This window comes from Camelina sativa, chromosome 18 (genome assembly GCF_030686135.1).
Source record: "Camelina sativa cultivar CO46 ecotype springtype chromosome 18, ASM3068613v1".
NCBI lineage: Eukaryota > Viridiplantae > Streptophyta > Magnoliopsida > Brassicales > Brassicaceae > Camelina > Camelina sativa.
Window position 1 is genome coordinate 19,849,425 of NC_141897.1, and position 24,111 is coordinate 19,873,535.

At 37.9% G+C, this 24,111-nt stretch overlaps 6 protein-coding genes and 1 pseudogene across 8 annotated transcripts; 1 reads left to right on the forward strand and 6 right to left on the reverse strand.

The window, feature by feature from the left end:
• Positions 1 to 382: 382 nt before the first annotated feature.
• On the reverse strand, positions 383 to 1,398 carry LOC104762118 (uncharacterized). Its single transcript, XM_010485347.3, has one exon. It carries the CDS (start codon positions 1,317 to 1,319, stop codon positions 543 to 545), a length of 777 nt encoding a protein of 258 aa, XP_010483649.2. The 5' UTR covers positions 1,320 to 1,398; the 3' UTR covers positions 383 to 542.
• A 130-nt stretch (positions 1,399 to 1,528) lies between these two features.
• Positions 1,529 to 12,091, forward strand: LOC104762119 (DNA-directed RNA polymerase III subunit 1). 2 transcript variants are annotated; one of them, XM_087499406.1, is made up of 29 exons: positions 1,529 to 1,582; positions 1,667 to 1,743; positions 1,872 to 1,963; positions 2,344 to 2,473; positions 2,646 to 2,795; positions 3,032 to 3,206; positions 3,509 to 3,705; positions 3,882 to 3,991; positions 4,078 to 4,177; positions 4,381 to 4,593; positions 4,683 to 4,831; positions 5,250 to 5,391; positions 5,480 to 5,620; positions 5,969 to 6,157; positions 6,710 to 6,917; positions 7,019 to 7,112; positions 7,380 to 7,614; positions 7,901 to 8,092; positions 8,454 to 8,552; positions 8,714 to 8,917; positions 8,998 to 9,213; positions 9,375 to 9,522; positions 9,627 to 9,778; positions 9,971 to 10,126; positions 10,207 to 10,317; positions 10,412 to 10,506; positions 10,900 to 11,104; positions 11,218 to 11,420; positions 11,697 to 12,091. In XM_087499406.1, the coding sequence occupies exons 3-29, from the start codon at positions 1,896 to 1,898 to the stop codon at positions 11,746 to 11,748; spliced, it is 4,134 nt and encodes a 1,377-aa protein (XP_087355532.1). In that variant the 5' UTR covers positions 1,529 to 1,582; positions 1,667 to 1,743; positions 1,872 to 1,895; the 3' UTR covers positions 11,749 to 12,091. The 2 variants fall into 2 exon arrangements, with proteins under 2 accessions (XP_087355532.1, XP_010483650.2); XM_010485348.2 differs by having other exon boundaries at positions 1,559 to 1,743.
• Positions 12,002 to 14,339, reverse strand: LOC104762120 (BTB/POZ domain-containing protein At5g60050). The gene is made up of 2 exons (XM_010485349.3): positions 13,137 to 14,339; positions 12,002 to 13,064 (listed from the first exon to the last, which is right to left on the reverse strand). Exons 1-2 carry the CDS (start codon positions 13,689 to 13,691, stop codon positions 12,117 to 12,119), a joined length of 1,503 nt encoding a protein of 500 aa, XP_010483651.2. The 5' UTR covers positions 13,692 to 14,339; the 3' UTR covers positions 12,002 to 12,116.
• Positions 14,340 to 14,891: 552 nt separating this feature from the next.
• Positions 14,892 to 16,214, reverse strand: LOC104762121 (putative F-box protein At5g60060 pseudogene; annotated as a pseudogene). The gene has a single exon (XR_015589506.1). The product of XR_015589506.1 is annotated as a putative F-box protein At5g60060 pseudogene (transcript).
• Positions 16,215 to 16,758: 544 nt separating this feature from the next.
• On the reverse strand, positions 16,759 to 19,390 carry LOC104763589 (ankyrin repeat-containing protein At5g02620-like). Its single transcript, XM_019239955.2, has 4 exons — positions 19,225 to 19,390; positions 18,716 to 19,125; positions 18,127 to 18,539; positions 16,759 to 17,752 (listed from the first exon to the last, which is right to left on the reverse strand). Exons 2-4 carry the CDS (start codon positions 19,077 to 19,079, stop codon positions 16,883 to 16,885), a joined length of 1,647 nt encoding a protein of 548 aa, XP_019095500.2. The 5' UTR covers positions 19,080 to 19,125; positions 19,225 to 19,390; the 3' UTR covers positions 16,759 to 16,882.
• A 90-nt stretch (positions 19,391 to 19,480) lies between these two features.
• On the reverse strand, positions 19,481 to 21,415 carry LOC104763590 (putative serine/threonine-protein kinase PBL6). Its single transcript, XM_087497558.1, has 5 exons — positions 21,150 to 21,415; positions 20,813 to 20,934; positions 20,533 to 20,725; positions 20,029 to 20,444; positions 19,481 to 19,930 (listed from the first exon to the last, which is right to left on the reverse strand). The coding sequence occupies exons 1-5, from the start codon at positions 21,265 to 21,267 to the stop codon at positions 19,685 to 19,687; spliced, it is 1,095 nt and encodes a 364-aa protein (XP_087353684.1). The 5' UTR covers positions 21,268 to 21,415; the 3' UTR covers positions 19,481 to 19,684.
• An 841-nt stretch (positions 21,416 to 22,256) lies between these two features.
• Positions 22,257 to 24,067, reverse strand: LOC104763592 (putative serine/threonine-protein kinase PBL5). The gene is made up of 5 exons (XM_019240119.2): positions 23,785 to 24,067; positions 23,516 to 23,637; positions 23,242 to 23,428; positions 22,711 to 23,129; positions 22,257 to 22,589 (listed from the first exon to the last, which is right to left on the reverse strand). The coding sequence occupies exons 1-5, from the start codon at positions 23,936 to 23,938 to the stop codon at positions 22,353 to 22,355; spliced, it is 1,119 nt and encodes a 372-aa protein (XP_019095664.2). The 5' UTR covers positions 23,939 to 24,067; the 3' UTR covers positions 22,257 to 22,352.
• Positions 24,068 to 24,111: the final 44 nt, after the last annotated feature.

The window sequence follows — 24,111 nt, forward strand, 5'->3', positions numbered from 1 at the left end:
TCTCAAGAACCATAATAGCATGTAAGATTGATTAGATACCTGATGATCGAGGATTATCTGTACTTGCACAAGTTTAGTTGAACAGGAAGTAGAAATCCTTCTTCCTTCACACAGAAAACTTCACTGCATAGCAATTGTGCAGACTTCCTACACTTTCAAGCACCAGACTTTCAAGTGCATAAACAATATCGAGTTTTACATATAGCATTTCTAGTTGATTTCACAACTTGAATAAGTAACGAATTAACAACTCATCTCTCTAAGATCGAAAACTTTGCATTAAAACATCTTCCAAATATAGTCAGGGATATAAGAGGGTAGTAGCATCACACTACCAAAACACAAAAACTTGAATGCAGACAACATAAACTAACAAGAGAAATCCAAAAATCAAAATCTTTCTCAATCTTAATTGTCACCAAGTAACATCTTCAACTACACTTGAACCAAAATTTGAAAGATTTGCTGTTAATTTGCAATACAAAATTTTCCCCAACCTTGAGCTAAAAAACCCAAATAAACAAACTTTAACCATCAATTTCTTACAATTTCCTCTTTTTCTTGCTCTTCCTCTCCTCTGAGCCCATCTCGTCATCACTCTTCCTCTTTTTTTTGCTCTTTCTCTCCTCTGAAGCCATCTCTTCCTCACTCTTCATCATCTTCTTCTTCTTCTTCTTCTTCTTCTTCTTCTTCTTCTTCTTCTCCTTCTTTCTCTCTTTGCTTATGTCCTCGTCTTCCAACTTATCCTTCACCTCCTCATCAATAACATCTTCGTCTTTGTTCTTCTTCTCCTTTCTCTCTTTTCTATCTTCGCTCATTTCCTCGGCTTCCAACTTTTCCTCCACCTTCTCAGCAATAACATCTACGTCTTTGTTCTTCTTATTCTTCTTCTTTTCCTTCTTTCTCTCTTTTCTATCTTCGCTCATTTCCTCTTCTTCCAACTGATCCTCCACCTTCTCAACAATAACATCTTCCTCTCTGTTCTTCTTATTATTCTTCTTCTTCTTCTTCTCCTTTTCCCTTCCGTAAACTGATTCCTCACTCATACCTTCACTCTTCCGGTCACGACCCTCCCCACCATCGATTTCTTCGGTAACATTCTGCTCACTCCTCGCCTCGGAGCTTGGCTTCGTCTCCTTCGATCTAATCTCCCTGTGGAAACTCTTTAATTCGGTGAAGGCAGCAGAAGCTCGTTGGAGGTACGCTCTAACGTCTTGAGAGGCTCCATTATCAGAAGAAGTGAACCTAGAGAGAAGCGTAGCTGCTTTGGAGAGTGAGATTGGTTCAGCACTAATAACTCTTCCGGTGACGGTCTTCATCGCAACAAAAAAAAGCTCGAAGATCGCCGCGCCTCTCTCTCTGCACAAATTAGGGTAATTTATGTTTAGTACTTGCGAAATATACACGAATCAAAAACCAAAATCACAAAAATACCCTCATTTTTTATAAAATCTTGTTTTTGCCCTTTTTTGGTGGAGCTGAACATGTAATAGATATATATTAAACAGTCGCGACATCATCAATGTTTAGAATAAATACCTTGGTGGTTGAGAGCCTTAGGTCAGAAACTTCAAGGTCGCAGGTTCGAAGCTGCAACTTAGGATTTTTTTTTGTTTTGTTTTTCCTCTCGTTTGTTGAATCCTCCTCCATCTTTTTTGCTCGCCAGCCGTTCTGTATCTCCCGCCTGTTACTAATCTCTGCTGCTTCTCCTGAAACCCTAAACCCACCTTCGCCTTTCTCGCCGTAAGTTGATTTTTTTCTTTATCCGATTGATCCCGAGTTTGCTTCTTCCTCTCTGACATCGATTCGAACTTATTCGGGGTTTTTTTTTTTTTTTTTTTGTTGTGTTTTGTTTCATCCTGTGTATAAAGTTTGAAGCTTTTTGATTGGGAGAGATGGAGACGAAGATGGAGATTGAATTCACTAAGAAGCCCTACATTGAAGATGTTGGTGCTCTTAAAATGTATGTTCTTTTCACTATTTCTCCTCAAGTTTAACTTTTTCGTTGATATAAATTTCCCCAAGTACGCTCCTTTTTAGCAGCTCTGGTTCATACATACTCAATGTGCCTTAAACTCGTTTCTTTTGCTAACTTGGTTTAAAGCTCATGAATTTTTTTGATTTGGGTGTCTGAGTTCTTATGTCAGATAGAGATGATTGTTTACAGTTTCTTAGCTTATGATGATCTTACTTTGATACAATTGAATAGGGCTTGTCTTTGAGTGTTGTTCATGAATGTCTGATTTGATTTATGGTTTGAGATTTTTTTTTTCTTTCAATCTTGTTTGTCAGTTTTTGTTGTTTGTTCTTGCTGGGATTTTGACATTACTATTATCTCTGCAGAAAAAGCATCAACTTCTCTATGCTTTCGGATCTTGAGGTCATGAAAGCCGCTGAAGTTCAGGTCTGGAATAATGGTCACTACGCTCCCAATGGTAAACCCCATGAAGGCGGCTTGTTGGATCCTCGAATGGTATCCGATTTTCCTATATATATCCTTTGGTTTAACTTCTTATGCATATAGCCATGGCAAATTTTATGTCATGTCTTTGTCTCCTCCAGTTATTTGCATCAGTGTATGTAATTCTAAACATTCACTTGCATAAAGACTATCGCTAAATGGTTTGTTCATTATGATTGTGCAGGGTCCTCCAACCAAAAGGTCTATATGCGCAACTTGTGAGGGGAACTTCCAAAATTGTCCCGGACACTACGGATATCTGAAGCTTGACCTCCCAGTTTACAACATTGGATACTTCAATTTTATCCTTGACATACTGAAGTGCATTTGTAAGGTAACAGAGTTAGCCGATTATATATCTCTCTAGTTTCTGTTCTCGACCCTTTTACATTTGTTGAATGGAAACAGTGCAGAAAAGTACAGCATAAAAAATTTATTTATAGGGAAGATGCCTTTCGAAATGTAGACAATACCTAATTTGCATAGCAAAACTGGCTGGTTATTTTAATGTCTTTGTAGCATCAACAGTAGTTCACAAATATTGTTTTCTTTTCCTTTCTTTTCCCGCAGCGCTGTTCGAACATGCTTTTGGACGAGAAATTGTATGAAGATCACTTGAGGAAGATGCGGAGTCCCAAAATGGAGCCATTGAAGAAAACTGAATTGGCGAAAGCGGTTGTCAAGAAGTGCAGTACGATGGCAAGCCAAAGAGTTATAACTTGCAAAAAATGTGGCTACCAGAATGGTATATTTTTGAACTATTTTTTGGCTGAAACTATTTAGATTCAATAATGCTTTTTCGAAGATTTTGATTTAATAACCTTGATTTCTTTTCTCATTCTTCATATGTTTTATCTTAGATGCAAAGTTTAGCTTGTAGAACATTTTTGGAATTCTAATATCCAATGCAAAAATCCTATAACTTTTGTTATTGGTTAATCTCAAATTATGTTATATTCTAATCTATGCTATGTTCTTGAAAGTGCTTCTTCCTCCCCAGTTCAATTATATAATTTGGTTATAATGATTATTTGTTGATTATTTCAGGTATGGTGAAAAAGATTCCAGCCCAGATGGGTTTTATAGGTATCAGTCATGACCGGTCTAAAATTCATGGTGGAGAGGTTGATGAATTTAAAGCTGCAATATCCCACACAAAGGAGTCTAGTCAAGGAATAAATCCTCTTACCTATGTTCTTGATCCTAACGTGGTGCTTGGGCTTTTTAAAGGAATGAGTGACAAGGTATATTTGAGTTTATATCTATAATGCACATGTTTTTCTACATAGTTTCCTGCGGTGTGTTCTTTTGCTCTCAGAATATATGCATTAGTATAAAGAGAATTTTCTTATTTACAAATAATTCAGTCATGCTGATTCATTTTTTTTTGTTTCCTTTTTCTTTCTGGAATTGATTACAGGACTGTGAACTTCTTTATATTGCCCACAGACCTGAGAATCTTATCATAACGTGCATGCTTGTGCCACCTTTATCAATCCGACCGTCTGTTATGATTGATGGCACAAAAAGGTTAGCTATTGTTTTGTTTATCTTTTATATGTCAATTATACTTTCTACTGCTGATTTTCTTGAAAGAACGTGTTTTCTTGCTGCAGTAATGAAAATGACTTATCATCGCAATTAAAGCAAATCATTCAAGACAATGCTTCTCTTCATAGAATTTTGAGTCAACCTACCACATCAACCAAAAACATGGTACGATCGAGTTATTTATTGCATCCTTGCATCCCTGTCATATTTTGTGTATTTATGCATTCTGTACTGTTAAGTTTGTCTCTGTTTTTGTTAGATCTCACTTCGAAATGATTTCTTGGTTTACGTTTTTATTCATTTTTCTTTTATTACTATTTCTTGTTAGATTATTTTCTTCTTACTTACTTTTGAGGATTTCCTTTTAGCAAGTGTGGGATACAGTACAAAGCGAGGTTGCAAAATTCATTAACAGTGAAGTCCGTGGTGTTCAAAGTCAACCAGACAGAAAACAACTGAGTGGAATTCTTCAGCGTCTCAAAGGAAAACAGGGACGTTTCCGTGCAAATTTGTCAGGAAAGCGTGTCGAGTTCACTGGTAGAACTGTTATTTCACCTGATCCCAATTTGAAAATTACAGAGGTATCTTACCATAAAATGGTTTTAAACTTTTGCTTTTTGTTATTTATATTTTTGGTGTAACTTATCACAAAGGTAACTAAACTTTCCAGGTAGGAATTCCCATCCTTATGGCTCGGATCTTAACTTTTCCTGAATGTGTTTCCCGTCATAATATTGAGAAGTTGAGACAATGTGTTCGTAATGGCCCGAATAAATACCCTGGTGCCAGAAATGTCAGATATCCGGATGGTTCTTCAAGGTAATGTTGTGTGCTAGTTTTGTTACTTCTTGGTTGATGCATACTATTTAAGGGGAGGAAACTGATCTTGATGAGTTAATAAATCTAGATAGCTAGTTACAGTTGAAATGATCTTCAGTTTCAGTAAAATTATGTGAAATTGTAATTATATGTTGACTCGTATATAGGTTTTGTTCATGGTATAGACACACCCAAACAGGAAAAGTACATAGGTAGAAATGAAAATGTGCAAGTAACAACTTTTCCTCTTAATGAAGCCAAGTCAAACCTTTGGGATTTGTTTCAAGAAAATAGTAAACACTATTACTGAACTGAAGTTATCTGATACCACTGAAGGACTGCATGCTCCTCATAGGGTCATTTGCATGTTTTTGGGTGCTTGTCCATCATATGGGGGCATTAACACAATTCATTTCAGGACTTTGGTTGGTGATTATCGTAAGCGTATTGCTGATGAACTGACCATTGGATGCATAGTTGACCGCCATTTGCAAGATGGGGATGTTGTTCTTTTTAACAGGCAACCGAGTCTGCATCGGATGTCTATTATGTGTCACAGGGTCAGTACTGATTTAGAATGCTTAGTCATAATTTCTCTTGCCCTCATAGTAATCCTAAGTTCCTAATTTTACATTTGTTGTTCTGTAGGCAAGAATAATGCCTTGGAGAACGTTGAGGTTCAATGAATCGGTTTGTAACCCATATAATGCTGATTTTGATGGTGATGAGATGAACATGCACGTACCACAAACAGAGGAGGCTCGGACAGAGGCTATTACATTGATGGGGGTACGTGCTCTTTTACTTAGCATCATATGAAGTTTCTTGGGAATAGTCAATTATACGTTGGCTACGTTTAACGCTCTCTATGCTCATATTCATGCACACATACATACTAAGTACCAGATGATGATGAGATGGAGTCTTGCTTAACAAATTCCACCAATGTTTTTCAACTAAATCAACTGAACCTTTAGGCTTTCCTAAGAAATTTAGATTCTTTAGTTGAGGAAATGCTGAGATTAAAAATGTTTGAAAAACTTCATTGATATAACTGTTGAGTGTTGACAGGAATAATTATCTGGGTGATAATTTCCCTTCTGGATGATTGTTTACTTCTCCCTTGATTGGTCTCAGGTACAAAACAATTTATGCACCCCAAAAAACGGAGAAATTTTAGTAGCATCAACGCAGGATTTTTTGACATCTTCCTTTTTGATAACGAGAAAGGACACGTTTTATGACCGTGCAGCCTTTTCACTTATATGTTCTTACATGGGAGATGGCATGGATGCCATTGATTTGCCCACACCTTCAATCCTTAAGGTATGAGGCTTCTGCACGTTTTCACCTCTATAGTTTATCACAACTGACTTGAGAGTGTTAGATAGCTACAGCTTGTTCTGTTGGTATCAATTATCTTATATCTTTTTTTCTGTGCTTGTTTAATTTCTCATTATCTATTTGCTGTCCTACTTCTTCTGGTAATCCTTCGTCATGGATTCTGAAATTGAGCGATAATTTTTCTCATTTTTTTCATTGAGAGATAATAGTTCTTATCTCAGCTTAGCTTTCTTTTGCTGGATGCTCAAGGTTATAGACATAATTTGTGGCTATCTTTCTGCTTTCCCATAATGTTAAAAGACCTTTTCCATATCACGTGTGTAGAAACTGCTCCAGTTCCAATTACTGATCAACCTGGTTTTTGCATGACATTCTACATTGTTGTCTTTAGTTTAATTGATGGGCTCAAATTCTGTTAGTTATTGATATTTAATCTGTGTGGTCAACTAAGTTGTGGACACTGGTAATTCTTCTGCCTTTTTAGCATTTTTTCGTTCTATTAAAGTTCTTATCCAGATGCTATTTTTGATGCAGCCAATAGAGCTGTGGACTGGTAAACAGGTTTTTAGTGTTTTGCTGCGTCCAAATGCAAGTGTTAGAGTCTACGTAACTCTAAATGTGAAAGAGAAGAACTTCAAAAAGGGAAAGCGTGGTTTCGATGAAACAATGTGCACAAATGATGGATGGGTTTATTTTCGAAATAGTGAGCTAATATCAGGACAACTGGGGAAGGCTACGTTGGGTAAGTCCAAGATGGAATGCAATATGTAGCAAATGGCATCAGATAGCTGTTCATTCTGGATTTTTTTTTCTTATATTTTGAGCACTTGATATTTTTTCTAGGGAATGGAAACAAGGATGGATTATATTCTATTCTTCTAAGAGATTACAACTCCCATGCTGCTGCAGTCTGCATGAATCGGCTAGCAAAATTGAGGTGAGTTCATGCATTTGGGATTGTTTTATCTCCTCTGACTAATTTTTCCTTGATCTCGCTGCAACGCTTCAATCTTTGTGTTGCTCATTCATTTTTCTGCTTCATCTCTATAATAATTTCAAAAGTTCACAAAATTTCTCTGTTCTTGCTTTGTATGTGCTCTGTTTTCTGTGACCTTTCTCTACTATCTGCCATTGCTGCATCAAGGCATCGAGTGAAGGAATAGTTTCTTGTCTAATTGGTAGCTCTTTATCTTGTTTGATGCAGTGCTCGGTGGATTGGAATCCATGGATTCTCCATTGGAATCGATGACGTTCAACCTGGTGCAGAGTTGAATAATAAAAGAAAAAACACAATCCAGAAAGGATATACCGATTGCCAGAGCATAATTGAGGATTTTAATCGAGGAAATTTGCAACTTAAAGCTGGTCTAGATGGTGCAAAATCATTAGAAGCTGACATAACAGGGATTCTCAATACAATTCGAGAAGACACTGGGAAGGTGAATAACGTAGCTTATGTTTCCAGTTAGTAAATTCAATACGAATGTGATTTAATTTACTAAGATAGATGTATGGGCTAAGGTGACGCTTTGATTTGGAGTTAATATTAATTATATGCATTCTAGTTCTATTAGTTTCTTGTTCCAAAGGTAAGTTATAAAAAATCTATATTGAAGGAATATCTTTGACTGTTTATCTACTTTAATCAAACGACAATGAATCCAGAGCCTGGTTACCTACCAAAATACTAATGCTTCATCTTGTTATTATATTTGTGATATACAGGCCTGTATGAACGGGTTACATTGGAGAAACAGTCCCTTGATCATGTCACAATGTGGTTCCAAAGGATCTCCTATCAATATCAGTCAGATGGTCGCATGTGTTGGTCAGCAGACAGTTAATGGTCACCGTGCTCCTGATGGATTTATAGATCGAAGTCTTCCTCATTTCCCTAGGATGTCCAAATCACCTGCAGTAAGTAACAGCTTGCCAACCACTCTTTCCCGATTGACTGATTTATTTTTGTATGAAGATGATCTGTTAAGTTTTTGTTCTATTTTCATCTCTCTTGCGTTGCATTTACTCCTCTCTTTTTTAACCCCTGTGAGCAATCTTTAACATAATGGATGCTTCTAGCGCTCCTAATTACCAGAAATGTTTTCGAAATTTTCTTAAGCTATTCGTTGGAGGTGTCCTGAACAAGTAGAACCAATTCTCGCCAGTGAATAATTTGTAGTAGGCTTCTTGGGATGGGAACCTGATTACACTATTTTACCGGTGTGTATTTACTGCTTTGAGAGCTAGGACCTGATCTCATGTCTTCTTGGCATCGCAGGCTAAAGGTTTTGTTGCTAATTCGTTCTACAGTGGTCTTACTGCCACAGAATTTTTCTTTCACACTATGGGTGGACGAGAAGGTCTAGTTGATACAGCGGTATGCATAAATCCTTCTCTTTTTTTTTTTTCCATTCAGGTCTGTAATATATGAAAAGTTGTTCATTGAAAGACAGCCATGATGGTCTGAGGGTGAGTGTTTTAACATCTGGAATGAAGATGGTCTTCACCTTTTTGTAACTAAACTCTTGTCTATTGCAGGTGAAAACTGCCAGTACAGGTTACATGTCCCGTAGACTGATGAAAGCCTTGGAGGATCTATTAGTCCATTATGATAACACAGTGCGAAATTCCAGCGGATGTATACTTCAATTTACTTATGGGGATGATGGAATGGACCCAGCACTAATGGAAGGAAAGGATGGAGCTCCTTTAAATTTTGGTAGATTATTTCTGAAAATTCAGGTGCTTTTTCGATTATTGTATATTGGTTTTTGGTCTCTCTTTATTTAGAGTTTTGTCACAATCGGTACTGGCATTTGCAGGCCACATGTCCTCCTCGATCTCACCACAACTATCTTTCTTCTGAAGAATTGTCACAAAAGTTTGAAGAGGAATTAGTCAGACATGATAAAAGTCGGGTTTGCTCTGACGCCTTCGTGAAAGCTCTTCGAAATTTTGTTTCCTTGCTTGGAGTAAAGTCTGCAAGCCCGCCCCAGGTTTTATACGAAGCATCTGGTGTGACTGATAAGCAACTCGAGGTGACTTTCTTTGTCTTCCTTTTTGGAGAAGAAAAATACTTTGTGCATTTGTGTCCTTGATTATAGATATTGTTAGCTACATCATATTCTCTCCAGTCTTTGGATAAAATATGAAATTACCTCTGATATATATATATATATATATATATATATATATGCAGGTATTTGTAAAAATTTGTGTATCTCGCTATCGGGAAAAAAAAATTGAGGCTGGGACTGCAATTGGGACAATAGGAGCTCAGAGTATTGGAGAACCTGGGACACAAATGACTCTTAAAACTTTTCACTTTGCCGGAGTTGCGAGCATGAGTATCCTTTTTGAAAAATACTTATTTTCAGAATTTCGCTAAAAAACTAGTGCTTATGACCACATATGAGTAGTAAGTTGTTTTGATTTCCTGAATCTGGTTCAGATATCACACAGGGAGTCCCCCGAATCAACGAAATCATAAATGCTTCCAAAAATATAAGCACACCTGTCATCTCAGCAGAACTTGAAAACCCCCTGGAATTGACTAGTGCACGATGGGTGAAAGGACGCATCGAAAAAACTACTTTAGGACAGGTTCTGATCTGAATTATTTTACATATCCAGTATTTGATAGTCGCTGCTCTGCTTGTTTTAAATTCTGATTCCAGGTGGCGTTTTATTATAACTATTGGATCGTTGGTCCAGCACCTTCTTGTTAGATACTCTTTCTGTTTATCACTATTTTTACCAATCAGTTTGTTAAAATCCACTTGAATTATGGACCAGGTTGCCGAGAGTATCGAGGTGCTAATGACTTCAACATCAGCGTCAGTGAGAATAATTCTTGACAGTAAAATAATCGAGGAGGCATGTTTATCTATTACCCCCTGGTCGGTAAAAAATTCCATTCTAAAGACCCCCAGAATCAAACTGAACGATAATGTAAGTTCCTTAGATGTTATTGCTGTATTCATTGCGGTGCACACAGGTCTTTAGTCTCATATTCAATGTGAATTTTGCAGGATATTAGGGTCTTAGATACGGGATTGGACATTACTCCTGTGGTGGATAAAAGTAGGACACATTTCAATCTCCACAATCTGAAGAATGTGCTGCCAAATATTATAGTGAATGTGATATTCGTTAAACCACTCTCTCTCGCATATGTAAAAAAAAAAAAATCTACGATTTTGTTATAATATTCATTTTGTTGATTTGTTATGATAGGGGATCAAAACAGTTGAGCGAGTTGTTGTCGCAGAGGATATGGATAAAAATAAACAGATAGATGGGAAAAAAAGGTGGAAACTGTTTGTGGAGGGGTAAGTTTTCCTGAGCTTCAAGAGATGAGATTTTTCTCTGTTCTTTTTTTCCTTCCTGCAAGTGCTAGCTTAGCTGATATAACATGTCCTCGTTGGGCATGATTTGATTTGGTGAATACTTGATTTAGTTCGTTAAGCAGTCTTTTTTTCTGTTTTTTGGTAAACCACTGATATGAATTTTCAGTATTTCACTTGCTTAAACCAATTTTTGAACTAAACAATATGCTTTCTATAAACAAATACATGTCCAATTTGGGACTCTGATGAATAATCAACTCAGAACTTGGAAGGATAGTATCAACAAAAATGTAGTGTGAAAGAGAATATGTGCTCTCTTTCTCTCTCTTTCCCGCTATTGTAGATTTTGAATATTTTTCTTGATATATGTTTCAGCACAAACCTCCTGGCTGTTATGGGGACTCCGGGAATCAATGGGAGAACTACGACAAGTAACAATGTTGTCGAAGTGAGCAAAACACTGGGAATCGAAGCTGCAAGGACAACAATTATAGATGAGATAGGGACAGTAATGGGTAACCATGGTATGAGTATAGACATTCGTCACATGATGCTTTTGGCTGATGTCATGACTTACAGGGTCAGTTCTAAGACACTTGAATCTGTTAATATGATCTCTATCCTCTAATAATAATTTTATTTTTCTAATAATGTCATATTAATGATTAAATGTCACTTCAATCTCTTGATCAGGGGGAGGTTCTCGGGATTCAAAGAACCGGTATTCAGAAGATGGACAAAAGTGTGCTGATGCAGGCATCTTTTGAGAGGACTGGAGATCATTTATTTAGTGCAGCAATTAGCGGAAAGGTTGATAACATAGAGGGAGTTACAGAATGTGTGATTATGGGCATACCAATGAAGCTCGGTACTGGGATACTCAAAGTCCTCCAAAGGTCAGATTTCATTCCTCTCTGTTTTTAATGGTTCATGTTGCGGCTTTTGCTTATGACATTACTGGAGTTCTCTGGACTTATGTCTCATCTTGTGTTTCACGAGCCCCTTTTATCATATTGAAAAATATGTGAACAATTAACATATGTTTAAGCTTAATACTTATCCTTTCATTGTCTTCAGAGATTCTGGTATCAAATACCATTTTAGTTCGGTTTATGCCGTCGCCGTATAAATCTCCTTTTGAAACTAACTCTGTGGTTAATCTTGATCAACAGAACCGATGATCTGCCCAAGTTGAAATATGGACCTGATCCAATCATCTCTTGAAAAGACGGAAACAAAGGTTCATAGCAGTTCACTTTGCAGCATATATAGATGACAAGGAAAGCAAGATCAGGCAGATGAAGAAACTAATTCCTGGGCTCTAACTCAACCACCCAATTGGCATTCTAACGGCTAAGCAAAGGCCGGGCAATAATTTAGATTCAAACTAGAAATCGGATTTTTCATTTTGGTTTACAAAAGGGAAAAAATGGTTCTGTGCCCTGAGTTTTGTTTCTTCTTTATATTCTGATCATTCTTTTAGAATATCTCTGAGCCACTTTCTTTCGAATCTTTATATCTCAATGAAAGTCACAAATAGTAACAGTTTACCAAAGAAAAAGAAAAATACAGAATCTTAATACTATTTTGGGTTAGTCATAGAGTGTAATCTGCAGCTGCGATCCATCTGGCTCTGTCAAGACCTGTCTTATGAAAGCTCTTCTCCACCACACCTCAAACGCACGTTGAACATTTGGACAATCATCCCCTTTGCTCAGAAACCGATCAAACCATTTCATCAGAATCACCTGTTGTTGTCTCAACGACAAGGTCAATATGGTCTGGCTGAGTCCATCTTCCACAAGTTTCCTATCCAGAGATCTCGAGGACAACCGTCTCATCCACCCGAAATCATCATACAAAGCCTCTAACCAGGTATTCAAAACCGCAAACCTAGTCTCCCGGTTCACCAAGATCCTTCCTTTACCTATACCAACACATATCTGCGCGGTGATCTTGCTTATTTCGTGTCTGTACATTGTTGGGATCTTGGAATGAAGATTCGCTAGCTCCTTTTGATCCGCCCATAGTTTCACAAATTCATCACACATTTTCTTCTCAATCAAAATATCTACCATCCACAGCATGTTATCAGCTTCTCTGGCGATTTCTCCCATCAAAGCACCACGGTCTTTCCCCGGATCATTCATCTGTGTGGTCACTTCAGATAAGCAAAGCACAAGAGACGTCAGACATCGATGGCACAAACCGTAGAGTGTGTCTTTAGAGACATCATAATCAGCTTCTTCTCTAACCAACTTAAAGATCAAAACTTTCATCTCTCGCCGAGCTTTATCATCTTTGGCTAGTAGAACACCAGTGAGAAGCTTCAAGAAGATATCATCGGTTCTAGTTCTCGTGGACGAAGTGGAAGGTTCAGATGAAACTCTCTGAAGAATCAAAGTGACTGAATCATCAGGAAGATGAAGCTCTTCAAGACAAGACACAACAATCTCTTCTTCATCATCTGACCAAGGAGCAGCTTCCAAATGCTCCAAACACGACGTTACCCCTTCATCAAACATTATAGCTGCAGAAACCTACACAAAGAGATCCACATCAATCACAATGAAAACAAACAAACCAAAAACACTCTAATTAAAAAATCATACCTTGAGTAAAGCCAAGATCTTGAGGACAGTTTCACCGATCAACTTGTTCTTGAGATCATCACTATACATCAAAACCACAGTCTCAACATAAATCTCCAAATCATCACACTCACTAATCTCCACCATATGAGAAACCCCTTTCTCTCTTCTAGAATTCATCTTCTCCATGAAAAACCTACTCTTCTCCGATAAAACCTTCCGATGAACATCCATAGTGACTCTGTAACCATCTTTTCCAACCACAGTCAGCTTAACGTCACTTGGCCCGAGGCTGTGACCGTAAACGCCGCCGTTCTTGAACTCCGTCAAGATTTGAGCCACGCGCGCGTGAGACTTTCTCCGTGGCGGCGGCGGCTCGCGGTTGTGCTCATCAGACATCATGTCGAAAAGAGTCGGGTTTGAGCTGTGAGTCGATTCGTTCGGCGGAGGAGGAGGCGGAGGAGAGGCGGTGAAGAGTTTAACAGGAGGAGATGTGATTCTTGACGGAGAAAACGAGAGAGAAGGGTCTGCGATAAACCCTTGTTTGATCATAGCTGATACTTCTCTTGACGCCATTCAAGAAAGTAAAAAAAAAAAAAAAAAAATTAACTTTTTTTCTCGAGCAAAAGACAATTCCCGCGGGAAAAATTAGCAAAAGTCTCTGAGTGAAAAAAAAAATAATCTCAAGAAAACAAACAAGAAAATGAGATTAATTTTGGGGGAAACCACAAAAATCTTGTCGAGTTTCAGAAGAAGTTTAAAGAGAAGACAAAAAAAGAAGATAGTGGAAATTTGTTTTTCTTGGGAAAATAAAACAAAGACTAAAAACAAAAGGTCCGCAGATACATATGCTAGAAAGAAAAAGAAAAAAAAAATGAATTTTGGGAGAATCAGAATCCAAGAAAATGAAAGGACTTTGGATCTGTGAATTAGAAGACGAAAAAAATACTACAACTGAGAGAAAAAGTGATTATAAAACCTGAAGAAAAAAAATGTTACTTGTTTTTATGTATCTTTTACAGATAGACCATTATACTAGATCATTGCCTCCTCCATGTGCTCTCTCTACTCCTTTTATTTCACAAATACACAACTTTACCATTCACTTGATATACATATAGTTGAATTCCAGAGAAACCCAAACTTTTAAGGTTGAAATATTTGGCGTTTAGTATTATAACATTCATATTTTTTTTACATTTACAATTTATTTTCCAATCTTTTAAATTGTATATAGTACATACATATCTAATTTAAATAAATTCTGGTCAGAATCATTTTGGTAAATGAAAGTGTTCCCATCTGAGAGGGGTACACATGGATTTGAAAGCTGAGGGACAATCTATATATATATATATATATATATATATATATATATATATATATATACAATCATCTATCTGTTCATATATTAGAATTATGCGTTTGGTTAAAAAAGCAAATAAACGATAACTTGGATTTTATCTCTTGGATCATCTTGTCAAATCAACTAACAAACTTTGTCGTTTATTTTTATGCATGTAATAAAACTTTACATACATATTCCACATATCAACCTCAAACTTGTTCTATCACCGACTACATAAATAAACAAAACGATGTTGTGTGAAGAGAAGGCATTAGTGGACCAAAGCATTAACTTTTATATCTCCAAATTATGTGGCAAGAGACCTATCAGATTGTTTTTATCAAACAAGTAGTAGAATTTATAACTTTGGTTACCCTCTCTCACATGGCAATAGTAAACGTTAGATGTTGTAATCATCATGAATAGCAACACACATGTTTTGATTATAATATGATGTGATGTGAGATTCTGATATACATGACACGATTAGCGCTTAAACACAATTATTAATTTAAAAGTTGGAAATACAGAATTGAAGGCCCAAATCACATTATGGGCCACAACATTTGGGCTTTATAGGAAACACAAAATCACCCTGCATCTCAAAGTCCACATTGAAGAGACCATCACCGTCACAGCATACTCCTCTGCTTCTTCCTCCATTCCTATAATCTTTATAGAAAATACAACCTCCGGCGAAATTTCCGGCCGGAATCTGAACGGAGTAAGAACAGTCATCTCCTATAAACAGAGCCACGTCTCCCAACTCTCTCACTTCTTCCCATCTCTTCTCTTCTCTCTTCAGCTTATAAACTCTAAACTCCACCGCAGATTTCGAAAGCTCCGATTTGGACCAGACGTGTTTCACGTATTTGTCAACAAGCAACACTTCTCCGCCGAGATGCTCCACAAGATGCTTCTTGTGACCACCTCCTCCGTCCAAACCTTCAGCCAAATCCGAAACCTTGAAACCCACATCGTAAATTACGGTTTTACCCTTGTCGTCTACAACGATGCAACAGTTCTCTCTGTACAACATCATTAAGTCCTCGTAGATCACATTCCACGAATTATCCAAAATTCTCCATCTTTCTTCGTTTCCACTCTTCAAAAACCCTAATTTCCCACCACTGTGAATCGCCATTAACGCCGAGCCTTCTTCCCCTGAAGACAAAATCACAACTTTCTCGGAGTTCAGAGACCAGAAACAAGAAGACATCTCGCCACCACCACTGTTTGCGTACTCCATACGATAAGCTCTACGAACCAATCTCACATGAAACTCCTGCAAATCGATATTTTCCGGGAACTTCTCAGGCAAGAAACTGACTCTGTCGTTTGAGAAGAGATCCAAGACTCGCATTTTCCCGGGAGATGTCTCTTGAAGCTTAACAAGCCAAGTACTCGGATTCATCAAAGGAGCTTCGAGTTTATAGACGCTGCTCTGTTTCATAATGAAGAAACCAGAGGTTGATGATGAAGAAGATGACCAAAAAGGAAGATACTTTGGAAATTTTGAAAAAGGATTGTTTTTGTTGTCGGAAAGAGGAAGAAAGAGACGCCACGTGGCGCACACAGAACGGAGACAGATGAGATCAACGGTGTCTGATGAGCCGTCGTGGTCAAGACGATTTGAGACCAACTCAAGTATATCTAAAGGAAGATTAGACCATTGAGAAGGAAAAAGAGAAGAAGAATAATACTCCATGGAAGAGAACAAAAGTGAAAGATATGATGAGATTGTTCTGTTCTGTTTCTTGGGTTTAGGAATTTGGATCATATTATAAACTGTATAAATAATGTCAATATAATGTCGTTATAATTCATCTTTGATGTTGACATCATTTCTCATTTTTTGTTATTATTAAGTAGTAGTCTTTTTGTTTTTTATATGATGCATGATGTCTATTTATGTCTATTTAAACATATATTAGTAGTAAGTAAACCATGTTTTTGGCACGGATATAAATTACTAAAATGTTTAGAGAATATTTTTTGTTATTTTACAATGTACCGTTAACCAATAGGCTTTTTAAAAAATTATCATGGTAATAACAAGGGTTGTTTTATTTTGATATCTTTATTAAAATATTGGCGTGTTGGCGATACACAATGATCTCAGAATCAATTTTTCTTATCCATTGATAACTTCTACATTGTTTTAAAATATATAGAAAGAAATTTTAATTTTTAAAAAGTTCAATACTAGTTTTAAACGTTTCCTTGAAATAAACTTTATCCTAAAGTTTCAAACAACAATAATGGCCTCATATATCATACTGGAAGAAAAAAACAAAAGAAATTACGGTTTAACTTCGTTTACTTCTTCCACACGCTTCAGTCTCTGCTTTCTACATCTTTTAAAAGATCTTTCAAGAACAAAACTCAACACATACACTTAAATTTTGTCTCTAAATCACTAAATAGCATACATTCTTTTGGTTAACATCCCAGAAAATTCCAACAATCCTGATTGTCTTGATCTTGCCATCGACTCTTTTCTCGACTTTCTCACATTAGAAGCCTCGATTCGATGCATAATGACCCAATAACACATTGTCCCAAGCGTCGTGAGCATTATCGTTGCACCAAACACCGTCACTCCAACCGCTAGCCACCTCTCATCCTCACCAACCACCACAAACGCTAACGCCAAAAACGCTACCGATATCAAAACGCAAGCTAACCACATCAGCTTGTTTATCACAGCCATCATATTCTTCTTAGCCTTTTGGTCGATCGCAACCACTGAAGTCTGAACCACCACAACCGCTAAAGATATAAAAAGAGCGATGGAATCGAATATAAAGAAGATCGCAAACGCTGGTCTATCCGCTATATTCGCTTCTCCTAGGGATTTTCCAGGAGAGAGCGAACTCAATTCATCAGCGTATTGTCCCGGGACGGTGAAAATGGCAGCGAAAGCTACGGTTGCGATTAAAACAGCAACGACTGTGGTTGAGTTAATCGCATTGTCAAGACCTTCTACGTGCATTTTGTTAATGCGTTTGGCGATTCCTTGAACGCGTTTCCTCGTCTCTCGAGCGTGTTCTAGCTGGTGATGAACCTCGTGTTTGATGTCGCTCACCGTTTGTTTGAGCTCACGTGCGGCGTTTGGCCGAGTAGGGTTGTTGATCGCTTTAGCCGAGGGAACGCCGCGGGTTTTGAGAATCGCGGAAATCTCTGGATGGCCGGTTTTATCAGCCGTGTCGAGCGGCGTTTCTCCGGCTCTGTTTATGGCTGTTGTGCTTGTGCTTGTCTCGTTGTTGTCTAGAAGCAATTCCACTATCTGCAATCACATTAAAATCTCACTCAACTATATTTTCCAAGATTTATCGTAACATGTTAGTGAAGACTCGATTCTTTGTTTATTACTGAGTTTATACCGTTACATGTAATTTTCAACGTATAAATTTCGTTAAATGTTAAACGTAACTAAAAGGAGAATTGGACGTTAAAAAAACGAAAAGCAGAGGAAGTTGCATGTACATTTTACAAAAGTTTTTAACAGTATCTATTTTACCTTTTAAAGCTACCTTTTTAAAAAGTGTTTTTCTTGAAACTAAAACCACCTTGTATGTTTTAAAATTTCTCCTTATTTTGTAAATTGTAAAGTGTTTACAAATTTTTTTTTTAAAAAGTTATTGGAGATGATTAACATACCTTAAGGCGACCTTTCCTAGTAGCAACATGTAACGCAGTGTTCCCTTTAGAATCAACCATATTCAACGACGACCGATGTCCCTTCATCAGCTCAACCACCACATCGATGCTTTGTCCTTTCACCGCCATGTGAAGTGGCGTCTGACCTTTTTTATCGGTTCTCGTTGCCGTGTCCGGCTCAACCGCTACAATCGCCTTTACTACTTCCGCGTGACCATTCCTAGCCGCTGAGTGCAATGCTGTTTTCCCGTTGCTCTTTGCGATCGCCGCTAGGCTACTACCTGCGGCTTCTAGTAGATACTCTACAACTTCCACGTGTCCCTGAGCCGCCGCAGTATGTAGAGCCGTCGTGTTTGATAAGTCCACCGTCATTGCTAGCTCCGGATGTTCCTCCATTAGTACTCTCAAAACGTCTATATAACATAATTCCAAATTTCATCAATGTATCACACATTATGTGAATGTGGTTCCTCATAACGAACAATGATTAACACTTTAATCATGTGTTGATCTAAGTGTTTCTTCCCAATGATTATGATCTGCGGCTTTATGATTAAAAAATTTCATGAAAGTTGACAAAAATGCATACCCAATTCGCCTTGTTTAGCAGCAATGTGGAAAGGATCAAACCCATTTCTAGCTTTGGTCTCGGCGTCTTCAAGATCATAGTACTTGATGAGCTCTGCAACCACCTCCGCATCACCATATTCTGCCGCCACATAAAGAGCAGTCTCACCACATTGGTTCTGTTTCCGCAACAACTCACTTAGTTCCTCTTCTGATTCCATATGATTACTCAAAATCTCATTCACCGCAGAGAAATCTCCGCGTCTGACAGCCGAATGGAGCGGCGAATCTTCACGTTTTCCGGTCAGTTGTTTGGCCATTGTCTTTCTAACAACGGTTGGTTTTGCAGCCATTGGTGCTGATGTCGATGTTGATGCTTCCTCCATTAGATCAACACGGTTTGCAAATAGATTCAATACCAACAAACGACTCCTATATCAAATGGGATGTAAAACAACATTAGATTTCGAAATGTTAACACTAATTATTTTATTGAAACATTTAAAGAATGTGGATCCAAGGATAACCTACCAACCGAGAAAGCTTCCCCTGTTATATATGATCAAGACTTATAAGACCTTTCACAACATGACTTGTAAAGTTTCAGAATCATCCATCTGATCCAGTTGATTTGGTGGGTTTTCACGGAAATCGAATTCAAATCTACGCATCGGAAACCAAAGAGATTGTTTTGAAAATTCCTAAAGGTAAGAACTATTCTGTTCTGTTATTTCCTCTCCCTCATCTTCTCTTCTATTTTTAGAAAGTTTAGTAACAGATAAATTAATGAAGACCAAAGATCTCAAACGTTGATTAACAACTACTTTACAGATGGCAATGTCTCAAAAGGTTCACACCCTGACCTTGTCTCATATCATAGAAGCAGTAACAAAACCATCCGTTGCAACCAAGTCTACAATATGTTTCTACAAAAACCAAAACCCAAAAAAAATAAAAGAAAACCCTACATAATATCGCCTGATCAAACTTCTTATGTCGAACAACGTCTCTCTTTCACCTGGGGATGCTCCTCTGGGACCAGGTAAGCTGCAGCTTCACGAACCAACGTTTCCACAAAATCCATTGCAGGCCGTTCAAGTGGCTGCGCGTTTAAACACATCCTCGCAGTTTCAAATATTCTGTTTGAACCTTGAGCCGAGTACTTCTTACCGAGCGCAACATCAATTACAATAGGCGATTGCTCCAATCTAGTTATCAGACCCAACAGTGGCATTAACTGCAAAAGAAAAGTACATTCGAGAAAACCTAAGTTACTTCTGAAACACGAAACGTATAAAAAACAAAACCTAGATGTACAAAGTTTGAGTCAAATACCCAATCAGTGAGTTTCTCTCTCGCTTGAGGCCTCTCCCGATCATAAGCTTTCATGCCTGTGAAAAGCTCTAACAGAAAAACTCCATAGCTATAGACATCGGACTTGGTCGAAACCAACCCCAAGTTCTCTGTTTCCGGTGCGAGGTATCCATCAGTTCCATTCTTACTGACCTCGCTCTGCATCTCAACACCATCTTCACCGTAAGCGATCTTAGCCGCGGTTCCAAAACCAGTCAGCTTCGGGACAAAATTGTCGTCAAGCACAATGTTTCTGGCTTTGACATCTCTGTGAATTGATAAAAGCCCCTGGTGTACGTAAACCAGACCTTCGGCTACACCCACAGCAATTCTCATCCTCGTGTTCCAATCCAAAACCCGAGTTGCTTGCGTTAGACCCTGAACCTGCCTCGCATTTGCTACAAACAAAAAGAGAGAACGAATTAACAAAACTGGAATGAGTTGATACAGAACTAAAACAGAATTGATTAGGTTTGTATTGATTACCAAAGAGATGGTGGTCAAGAGAGCCATTAGGCATGAATTGGTAGACAAGGGCAGTGTTTGCCTGGCCGTAGTGTCTGCCGAGAAGTTTAATCACATTTGGGTGATCAGCTTCACGTAACGTTGTAATCTCTGCCACGAACTCACCAAGTCCAGAAAAGTCGTCGCCATGATCATGAACCTTTGCAGCTCCAACCTAATTGAATCAATCAAAAGTTTCTGCTTTCAGAAATTGGGTTTCTATTCTTTAACCAATAGAGTACAAGACTTTTTGGGTTCATACCTTATGAATTCTTGGGAGATTGCATCGATAAACTTTGCCGACTTTGCCTTGGCCGATCAAATGTGTTATGTCAAAGTTCTCGGTTCCTTCTACGATCTCATTCCATTGAAATTTAACGAAACCTTTAGAAAGAAAGATAACGAACAAGAAGAATCCTAAATCAGTTTCGCAAGATCGAGATACTTGTTTCCCAAAAGAAGTTACTCTAATTAACAGACTTGCTTGTGGTACAAGAAATCAGAAAACGAGAATAGTTCACGATCGTCAGAGTTGAAGGAACTTTAAAGAGATTGAGACTTTGATATTAGAGTTCGATATTCCTAATTAAACTACTCACCTTCTTCGTCCGATGAATCTGTTGGCTCCGGTGGTTGTGGTGGTTGCGGTAGTTCCTCTGGATCTTGCACTACGTTACTTGAGCTTCCGCCTCCGAGACAGCACATAAAACGACTCATCGCAGCGATCGACGAAGGTATATCTTTCTTGAGGCTTTTCTAGTTTTTTTTTATTTCCCGAGAAACTTTTTCCTGGAAAATGTAATTAGACAGAGAGAGAGAACTCTATATGAAAAAAACTAGAGCGAGAAAGAGAGAGCCGAATGATGAACACTAAAAGAACTAGCCGGAGGATATATATATACGAGCTCTACTTCTATGAGTAAGTTTTTATTATTAATAATAAATTTAAATAATACACTAATTAGATTAGATTCATAGAATATAATAATAAAAATAGATCAAAGTATATCACACGTACATGGATATTTAAAATATGTATCATGGATATTTTGTGAAAATATAAAGACAAAGACTTGATTAATCACTATTAAAATATTAGTCAAAATTCATGAGTAAATGATTGTTTGTAGAACATAAACACTATAGCAAGTACAGTATAGTATATTTATAGAAATATGATATTTGAACAAGACTACTTACTAATTATCATGCATGGCAATAATCTTTATAGACTTTTTAATAAACAAAATATAAAGAAAAGAGTACTAAAAAGGCTAATTCTGAGACTTCCACATCTAACAAAACGCCAACATGAACTTTTATGCTCTGCTTTTTTTTATCTCTTCTATCCTATTTCAAGAAGTTTCATAACAGAGAAATGAAGACAAAAGATCTTAAACGTTGATTAAAAACTTGTAGAGGGAAATTGTCTTATCAAATAGTAACAAACCCATCCGTTACAAAACCAAGTCTATAATATGATTCTGGAGAAACCTTAAAACCTACATAAAAACGCCTGAGAAAACTTCCTTATATCGTATGCCTCCTTACAGAATACTCGCAGAAACGTTGTCCTTGTGGCATTTGTCTACTTTACAGAATACTCGCAGAAACTTCCTTATATCGTATGCCTACTTTACAGATGGCATTGTCTCAAAAATTTCACACCCTGACCTTGTCTCATATCATAGAAGCAGTAACAAAACCATCCGTTACACAACCAAGTCTATAATATGTTTCTACAGAAACCAAAACCCCAAAAAAAAAAAAAAAACCTACATAATAACGCCTGATCAAACTTCTTATGTCGAACAACGTCTCTCTTTCACCTGGGGATGCTCCTCTGGGACCAGGTAAGCTGCAGCTTCACGAACCAACGTTTCCACAAAATCCATTGCAGGCCGTTCAAGTGGCTGCGCGTTTAAACACATCCTCGCAGTTTCAAATATTCTGTTTAAACCTTGAGCCGAATACTTCTTACCGAGCGCAACATCAACAACCATAGGCGCATACTCCAATCTATTCAACACTGGCATTAACTGCAAAAGGAAAATACATTCGAGAAAACCTAAGTTACTTCTACATTCGAGAAAACCTAAGTTACTTCTGGAACACGAAACGTATAAAACTAAACCTAGATGTACAAAGTTTGAGTCATACCCAATCAGTGAGTTTCTTTTTCGCTTCAGGTCTCTCCCGATCATCATTAGCTTTCCTTCCGGTGAAAAGCACTAACAGAAAAACTCCATAGCTATAGACATCGGACTTGGTCGAAACCAACCCGAAGTTCTCTGTTTCCGGTGCGAGGTATCCTTCAGTTCCATTCTTACTGACCTTGCTCTGCATCTCAATACCGTCTTCACCGTAAGCGATCTTAGCCGCGGTTCCAAAACCAGTCAGCTTCGGGACAAAATTGTCGTCAAGCACAATGTTTGTGGCTTTGACATCTCTGTGAATCGATAAAAGCCCCTGGTGTACGTAAACCAGACCTTCGGCTACACCTACAGCAATTCTCATCCTCGTGTCCCAATCCAAAACCCGAGTTGCTTGTGTTAGACCCTGAACCTGCCTCGCATTTGCTACAAACAAAAAGAGAATGACTTAACAAAACTGGAATGAGTTGATACAGAACTAAAACAGAGTTGATATAGAAGTAAAACAGAGTACGTTGATTAGGTTTGTATTGATTACCAAAGAGATGGTGGTCAAGAGAGCCATTAGGCATGAATTGGTAGACAAGGGCAGTATTTGCCTGGCCGTAGTGTTTTCCGAGAAGTTTAATCACATTTGGGTGATCAGATTCATGTAACGTTCTAATCTCTGCCAAGAACTCACCAAGACCAGAAGTGTTGCCATGATTAACCTTTGCAGCTCCAACCTAATTGAATCAATCAAAAGTTTCTGCTTTCAGAAACTGGGTTTCGATTCTTTAACCAATAAAGCACAAGACTTTTTGGGTTCATACCTTATGAATTCTTGGGAAATTGCAGCGATAGAGTTTGCCGACTTTGCCTTGGCCGATCAAATGTGTTATCTCAAAGTTCTCGGTTCCTTGTACGATCTCATTCCATTGAAAGTTAAGGAAACCTTAAGAAAGAAAGATAACGAACAAGAAGAACCCTAAATCAGTTTCGCAAGAACTCTAAAACAGACTTGCTTGTGGTACAAGAAATCAGAAAACGAGGAAAGTTCACGATCGTCATCGAGTTCGGTATTCCTAATTAAACTACTCACCTTCTTCGTCACTAGTTTCCGATGAATCTACTGGTCCCGATGAATCAGATGAATCTGATGGCTCCGGTGCTTGGGGTAGTTGCGGTAGTTCCGCTGGGTCTTGCACTACTTTACTTGAGCTTCCGCCTCCGAGACAACACATGAAACGACTCATCGCAGCGGTCGACGAAGATATATCTTTCTTGAGGCTTTTCTAGTTTTTTTTATTTCCCGTGAAACTTTTTCCCGGAAAATGTAATTAGACAGAGAGAGAGATCTCTATACGAAAAAAACTGGAGCGAGAAAGAGAGAGCCGAATGATGAACACTAAAAGAACTAGCCGGAGGA